Source organism: Gracilinanus agilis, unplaced genomic scaffold (assembly GCF_016433145.1).
Source record: "Gracilinanus agilis isolate LMUSP501 unplaced genomic scaffold, AgileGrace unplaced_scaffold7638, whole genome shotgun sequence".
NCBI lineage: Eukaryota > Metazoa > Chordata > Mammalia > Didelphimorphia > Didelphidae > Gracilinanus > Gracilinanus agilis.
In genome coordinates, this window is record NW_025398339.1 from 1 (window position 1) to 8,429 (window position 8,429).

The window sequence follows — 8,429 nt, forward strand, 5'->3', positions numbered from 1 at the left end:
GTGCTCTGGGCTGCGCCCCAGGAGCTGGGCGTAAGTGGGCTGGGAGGAAGGCGAGGCTGCGTGGGCAGTGACAGCTGCCCACGCCGCAGCAGGAATTAGGACCCCTTGGGCCCCAAGTAGCGGGGCCAGGCCTCTTCCTTGGCACTGCCAGATACCCATAGCTGTCGCAGCGTTCTGACCAGGGCGTGAGCAGCGAAGGGCTCCTGCTGCATAGTCAAGGAGCCCTGATCAGGTTCCAGCAGAGGGGTGGAGTAGGGTTACTCGTTAGGAGAGGAGGGGACCTTATTCCTGCCTATCTGGAAGACCCAGCTCCTTCCTGATTCTTCCCTGCAGGGGTCCAGGGGGTTCGTCTAGTTCAGTTCATTCATTTTACGGCAAATATGCAGAGTGATTTGAAAAACTTGAAATCACTCCGCAAATGTAAGCTGCTATGATGATGATGATGATGATGATTATTAATGTGTTATATAGATTAAAAAAAATCCAGAGAGGTAAAATGGCTTAGCCAAAGTCACTTAGATCATTTTTATTGATTTGCTCACAAGAACTCAACTAGATTTGGTATCTCATGTTTGGGACTTTTAAAAAGCCCATACTCTCAGCTGTGTTCATCATTATTAATTTGTATTATACAGATGACCAAAAAAAAAAAAAAAAAAGAAACCTAGAGAGGTAAAGTGACTTAGCCAAAGTCGCCCAGTTTACCTTTAGTGCTTTATCCATCGGAAATCAACTAGATTTGATTTTTCTTGGTATTTCAAGATTCTACTCAGCTACCTGGTTTAAGGGACATAGTAGTTTTGTGAATAACTCTGGCGGTTCCTATGTTTGGGACTTTTAAAGCCCATACTCTCAAGACTTTGTTAGGTTATTTACAGAAACCAAGAGATTCCCCATATCCTTTGGAAGTTGCCTTGTTAATGGGGCTTGATTGTGTTGCTTGTTTTAATTCCTGTTTGAAGAATGGCAGGGAGGTTTTGACAGCTGGAGCATAGAATTGCTGAAGTACAGGTGAGCACAGGCTCTTTGGAGGGTTTGCTGCCAGTCAATCCATTCCCCTTACCCTATTTCTCATGTCCTTTTTTTTTTTCCCCTCAAATCTTTCTGAACATTTCAAAGGTCAGTCTATTTTGCCTCTAGGTCTGAACCAGCTATTGATTAAGGATGAGTCTCCAGTGGACTGCTGTTGCTACGTTCCTTTATGCCGAGGTCTTTGCTGTGTTGTTGCTCTGCATTCCTTTCATTTCTCCTAAAAGGTACAGCCTATATAGAGCAATCAACTTTAGGCCTCAAAGTGCCTGGACAATGAATTGTGCAATGCTGAGCTCCATGACCTATGTGTATAGGCTTGGTGGCTAACCCATACAGCCCTAGGAGTCAGACCAGGCTGAAGCAAGGAAAACTTGCTGCCAGTGGGCTTCCCTAGTGGAATGGCTCTGAGCTTTCCTAGGCATCAGTGTTGCCATTCTTCCTAAAGGGAGGCAGAGCCTCCTGTATGGGCCTTCATCTACTAATACTGTTTTATATAAAGCCCTTTACCTATAACAGGGAATCTTACTGATTTCTCTTCCCCTCCCCCATTCCCCTTTTACCTTTGGGGTAAAGGTGCTGTTGAGCCAAGTTATTAGTTTGACTTGTCTGGAATGGAGGTGTATGTGGGAGGCTGGAGGTCCTTATGCAACCAATAGCCAAGGTCTCTAAGTTAATTTTTCTTAGTTGTGTCTCTTACCTAACTCATCTCTCCAGAATTGTCAGGAATTAAGCAATTGGCTGTCCAAGGGCACAGACTTCCCAAACTGGAAAGTTGAGAAGTTAACTCTCTGGTAAGGGTGGGATAAGAAAGTGAAGCTAATCTTTTTCTTCAACTGATTGGGCCTGAGAGGGATCTCAGCCTCTGGCCTTCGAATGCCTCCAGCTTCTCTTTCTTTCTCCTTAGATGGCAGAAGATCTTTAAGTCTCGCCTGGTGCAACTGGTGGTGAGCTATGGTAACACCTTCTTCGTGGTCCTCATTGTTATTCTGGTTCTGCTTGTCATTGGTGAGTGACAGAGATGTGGTTGGGGGCAGTACCCCAAGTTGGAACCTCTCACCATTCCATTTCTTCCATTCATCTAATCTCCAACATTGTGGAACACCCTCTTTCCCAGACTTTGTCCCTATCACAGGCATCTATCCTCCTCTAATATCCTTCAAATATAGGGATAATGCTAGTGGATGGTCTTCAGGATGCCTTGCCTTCTCATTACTACCAGACTCTAGCCACTGGTCTAACAGATCTGGACCCCAGACTTGGGCAAGCTTTTCCTCACAGTAACCAATATAGGGTTTTAGAACCAGCCAGCCATGTAAAGGTTGCAAAGATAAAACAAAGTCCCCCTTTTTTACTCCTTGAAGAGCTTATGGCAGAAGAAAGGTGAAAAAAGTGAATTTCTTAACAAAGACTCAAGAAAAGCAATAGGAGAGCATAAAAGAGACATTGGACTTGGGAGCTGGTGTCACAATTGGGACTAGAACCTAGATCTTAGGCCATTTTGCGTTTGGGGGTAAATGGACCCCACCGTGGGAGGGAAAGATTAGACCACTGCTTCAAAAGAGCTTTAGCGGCTTCACTAACTGGTCTTCTGTTTCCCCGTTAGCCCAAGCAGGGCAGAACTCCATGCCGTAACAATATTAAGCTCCCATCCTACCTGTCTAGTTAGGGCTTGGCAGGTTAATTCATAAGACTCAAGGGGATATGTCCAGGCAAGGTTGTTTCTTAGTAAGATGGGTGTGACGCACCAGTTTCAAGCATATCCAGCTGCCTGCATACCATACCCATAGCTATATGTGATACATTTACCTGGAAAAATTCTGGAAGGAAGCTGCTTTTAAGCAGGGTTCTTACTCCCAGGGCTTTGAGTCAGATAGTGGCAGAAGACTATCTGTGTTGTCCTCTGGGCCATTTTTGAGGCTGGGGTTTTTTTGGTGGGAGGGTTGGGGTGGCTTTAGGACTCAGTTCAGGGCTCTATCTCAATCCAGATGGTACATGTGCTCCTACTTTTTTGATCCCATGTGTTTTGGTTAGTACAATGAGCTAGAAATTCAAAACCACATGAACCAGGCCTAGGCCCCAAGTCTCCCTTCTAGGGTTGGCTGTGAGCACTTGGCAGTTCTGGGATTATCCATTCCCACTTTGATTGCATAGCTGCAGACAGTTTATTCATTCTAATTCAGTATTTCTCATTTTTCCCCCCTTGCCATTTTTCAGTAAGGACAACTGAATCCTAAGCAGTTTTTGTTCTTGCAGAAAGTGTATGTGCACATGCATGCACAAGCGCGCGTGTGTGTGTGTATGTGTGTGTGTGTGTGTACACAGAAAGAGAGCGTCTTCCTGTGAATAGAACTATTAATAAAGACATATAATTTATATCTATTATTAATAATATTAAGATAATCAATGAGAGACAGGCCAGCTGTGGGACTAATACCAGTTTTAACAGGGAGTGCTTAAAGAGAGGCCTTCCTTTGCCTCTGAAGTTGACCAAAGGCTGAGTGTGAAGAGAGTTAGGTGGATGGGAGAGTCATTTATTAACAAATGTCTTTGGTTTCTCATTTCACCTTGTTGATACTTCTCAGCAAATTTAAGTGGGCCCTGTGGGGAGGGGATAGTGATAGTAAGGAAAGATTAGAGAAAATAAGGCCATCTGGCAGAGAACGGCATAATTGGACTTCATTCTGGGCTCTCAATGTATAACTTGGGCATTAGAACGAATTATTGCCAAGTTACTTTGTGGAGATGGGGACAGGGATATCCAGGTGTTTGATTGCCCAGAGCTGGTTCTCTTTCTGCCTTCCTAAACTAGTGTTGGCAGATGGCTGGTATGGTGCCAGGCACTGCAGGGTTTGTTAGGTATGGCCTTCCCATCAGCTTACAACTTGGTATACAGAAGACTTGAGGGGCTGAAATACAGTGTGGAGAGCAGGCTGATCTTGAGGTTTAAGGCCTGCCTCTGCTACCTGGGCAGAGTTTAAGCTAGTCACGGGCTCTTAATGTCCCAAGGCAATCTCTAAGACTGAGTTAAAGAGGGATTTTTCTATGAAGAATTTCCTAGACTAATGAGATTGAAGGTCTAGACCAAAGGGAAAAAAAATGAAACTTTTAGGCAGCCTGGAACTTATCAAAATGCATCAAAAACCCAGGGGTAGGTACTTTGGGGAATTTTAGAATTTCCAGAATCCCACATCTTTCAGTAGAGGGATTGGGAGGCCATATTCCTGGGCTGCCCCTCCAGGAGATAAGTAGCAGAGGGAAGCTTACTAGCATGGGGAGTTTTGATGAGAAGACAGTAGAACTTGAAGCAGCGAGCAAACGTCATGGCCTCACACTGCAGCCTCAACTGCCTGCTGGGGTGTGGTTGAGCCCCTTCCTGTGTTTCCTCTCCTGCCCCCCAACAGATGCCGTGCGGGAGATCAGGAAGTATGATGACGTGACAGAGAAGGTGAACCTGCAGAATAATCCTGGGGCCATGGAGCACTTCCACATGAAGTTGTTCCGGGCCCAGAGAAACCTCCACATCGCTGGCTTCTCTCTGCTGCTGTCTTTGTGAGTCTCCAGTACTTAGGAGGGTGGGGGCTGGCCATCTTTGAGCAGCTGCTGAGACATGACTCTTCTCTGGACCATGTCATCAAAATCCACTGCGGGAGGGGGCAAGGGCAAGAAGGGAAAGAAGCCAGGAGACTGGCTCTCCTATTTGGAGATTTTTTTTCTGCCCTTAAACTTGGGTTGTTTTTGGGCTGCCAGTCTGATCCCTCAAGGTCTTCTTCCTGGAAAAGGCCAAATCAAGTCCTGTTGCTTAGACAGTAACTGGGCTCTGTGTCTGTCTCCCACAGAATGAAGGACTTGGGTTAGCCAATGGTAAAAGTCCTTTCTAGTTCTTTTTTTTTAAATTTTATGAAGTTAATTTTTTCCAGATTACACATCAATATAATTTCTTTATATTTTCTTATATTTTGCGATCCATGCTTTCTCTCTCTCTCTCCTTTCCACTCCTCCCTAAGAAGGCAGATAATAGGATTTAGGTTGTACAGGTATTATCATATATTACCTATTTCCATGTTCATCATGTGAAAGAAGATGCCTATTGCTTACACTAGAAGAAAATTCATGGGGGAAATAAAATAAAGAAGGGTATGTTCCCATAGTAGTCCCTTCTAGTTCTAAGAGTGGAATTTCCCCTTTCTCTCGATGAGGGGCCACTGAGATGGATCCCTCCTATGAGGCCTTAGTACTGCTTCAAAGGTTACTGAGTCTAATCTGACTGTAGGAAGGAATAGAGGTAACTCCTGACCTGAGAAAACCCTCAGATCAACCAGAGTCCAAGTGGGTGCCACGGATAGAGCTGTGCAAACATCTGGCCTGAAGTGGCCTGAACAGAATGCCTGGAGCCTGGAGTGTGGGATTCGTTTGGGAAGTAGGAAGAAGAAAGGCTGTGGAAGCGTTGGGCCTGCCCAGATTGGCTACTGTGCCCCTGCCCTATGGCCTCAGGTTGTCATGTTCATGCCTGTGGCATGCTGGCCATTTGGCTCCAACACTGAGAACCAGTCACAAATGGGGGTAGCAAATGTGAGAGAAGAGGTGACTGATTCTTAGTCTGGCCACTGAGGTTTCTTTAGGGATTCAGGTTTGTAATGGCACAAAAGTGGAAGAGTCTAGCTTATGTAGCGGCAGGCCTGGGTATAGCAAGCAGTCAGTGGGGAACAGGAGTTTGCTGGGTGAGCTCCTAGATTTCTTGCACCCTAATATAAAGATATGAGGAAGTGTGGAAACCAAGGGGAGGCTTCAGCGATTAGGAGGGACTAGAGTATTATTGCTGGGCCTCAGTTCCTTTCTCTTATTCAAACCTGTGCCATTAGGGCAACATGCAAACTCCTCAGCAGGGCATATAAAAGCCTGCACTATCAGGCCTCTCTGGCCTGCCTTTTCAGGCTACTTTTATTTTTTCATTTTTATTTTAAAACCCTCACCTTCCATCTTGGAGTCAATACTGTGTCTTGGTTCTGAGGCAGAAGAGTGGTGAGGGCTGGGCAGTGGGGGTCAAGTGACTTGCCTAGAGTCACACAGCTGGGAAGTGTCTGAGGCCAGATTTTGAACCCAGGACCTCCCGTCTCTAGGCCTGGCTCTCCATCCACTGAGCCACCCAGCTGCCCCCTCCAGGCTCCTTTAAAACTGTTTCTTCATGTACTCGTGGGTCAGCCAAATTGGCCCTCATTTGCTCTTTCCCATATTTGCCATTCCATCTCCAGTTGTCTTGCCTTTGCTGAGGCTGACACATTTGCCCAAAATATGTTTCCTTCTCTCTTGAGCCATGGAATTCCTGACATTGTCATTCGTTTCCTCCATTCTCTCCAGAAATCATTATTTTTCCTTGCATGGGTTTTACAGTTTTCTGTATATGTGTTGTTTCCCCCCTCCCAATAGAAGGCAAGCTTCTTGAGGTTTCGTTTCTATCTTTGGATCTCCAGTGCTTAGCCTGTGAAATGCTGCCCGACTGAGTAGGTAGGATGAAGAAATGATCTAGGAAGCAGGTGTGGGGTGGGGTGGAAAAAGAGATGAACTGACACCAAAGTCATGAGGTGTAGAGTAGAAAAATGTGGTATGGAGGGGAGGAGGAGAAGCCAAACTTCTGAGGCTAGATAGGAGGAGGCATTAGGCTTTCCCCACGGAGCTTCTCAGAAAAGAGAAACCCCTCCCAGTGCTCTGGAACAAGGAAGAGGTTTCTTCAAATCTGGCCTCAGACACTTCCCAGCTGGGTGATCCTGGGCAAGTCACATAACCCTTATTGCCTTGCCTTAGTCCTCTTCTGCCTTGGAACCGATAACTCAGTATCAATTCTAAGACAGAATCTTAATAGTAATAATAATAATAATAATAACAACAACAACAACCCAAGGAAGAGGTTTCCTGGGAATGACAAATGTGAGGAATCCCTTTAATGACACTAGCCAAGAGTCAGATCTGTGACTCCCTGGGGCAAGGCAGCCATATGCAGGTGGCTTTGTGTGGGCCTGTTGCGGCCAGGAGGAAATCAGACTCTCATCTTGGTAAATGGACCCAGGATAAGACCGAGCCTGCAGAGATAGATTTACTCCACTTGCTGGCCTACTACCCATTTCCACTGATTTATGTGGAGATAAAAAAATACAAGCAAAAGAAACCTAAAAGCATCTCCTGGAATGAAATTCTGGGCCTGAAAACAAAGGACCAAACGGTGGGGGTGGAGGGGAGGGAGACCAAGACACAGGGACATAAGCAATGTTTTCATTCCCTTTCTTTTGAAAGTGGTAGCCGTGGAAGCCAGAGGATAAGGGCCAGAAATGGCCGCATATTTAGATGCTATCAGTGGGATTTATTATTCTGATCCACGGTTGAAGATGGCAGAATGATGGTCTTTTGTCTAGGGACAGAATGTCTTTAATGGGCTGGGCAGTTTTCTTTGGCTGGAGACTTACTGATTTGATCTATCTGAGTTCTTTCTTCCCTCTCCTGCATTTTTGAGTTTAAATGTGATAAACTTGGATATACCAAAGGCTCTACAGTGGAGGGATTTGCCTAACAATTCACAGAAGAAGATGACAGAGGTTCAGGAATGATATCCTCTTCTGGTGCAGCTAAGTAGCTCGGTGGCTAGAGAGCCAGGCTTGGAGACAGGTGGTTCCTGGTTCAAAGCTGGCCTCAGACACTTCCTAGCTAGGTGACCCTGGGCAAGTCACTTAATCTTCATTGCCTGGCCCTTCCCACTCGTACTTAGTATGGATCCTAAGAAGGTAATGGCTTAAAGACAAGTGATACACACACCTGTATAGCCATAGGGAACAAAAGGAACTTGCTCTTTGCACGAAATGGCAAATAACGAACTTTGGTGTTCCCAAGACCTCTGACTGGAATCCAGTAATAGAGGGGACCCCTGCGAAACAGCACCTGAGGGTTGGTAGATTGGTACTCTTGGTAGATTTCTACATAGATGTCAGACTTGGCAAATAGGAAAGAATTGAGGGGAACCCAGTACTTCAGAGAGTGGTATCTGGGAGAGGAAAAAAGAAAGACAAATTATTAGCAGGCTATTCAAGTCAACAAATATTCATGAAGAGCCTACTGTGTGCCAGGCTAAGTGCTGAGGATATATGAGGAGGCAGAAGATGCTCTCTGCCTTCAAGGAGCTCATAATCTAATGGGACAGAACTGTTTCATAGATACCTGAAGAGTTGTCCTGTTTGGTCACGCTCTGGACTTAAGAAGACATAGATTCAGATCCTGCCTCTGATAACTTGGCCAACTCTGTCAAGCATAGTCAAGGTACTTCCTTAAGCCTCAAGATCTTAATCTGTAAAAGGAGACTGATGCTATCTGTAGTACAAATGATGTGCTAAATATATATATATATATATATATAT

The 8,429-nt window shown here is 45.4% G+C and overlaps 1 protein-coding gene across 1 annotated transcript; it reads left to right on the forward strand.

The window, feature by feature from the left end:
• On the forward strand, window positions 1-4,581 carry LOC123256644 (B-cell receptor-associated protein 31; the record flags this gene model as incomplete). The annotated part of the gene is made up of 4 exons (XM_044685231.1): window positions 1-30; window positions 1,141-1,256; window positions 1,937-2,037; window positions 4,434-4,581. Coding segments are annotated over exons 2-4 (341 nt in total), but the record flags the coding sequence as incomplete, so codon positions are not given.
• Window positions 4,582-8,429: the final 3,848 nt, after the last annotated feature.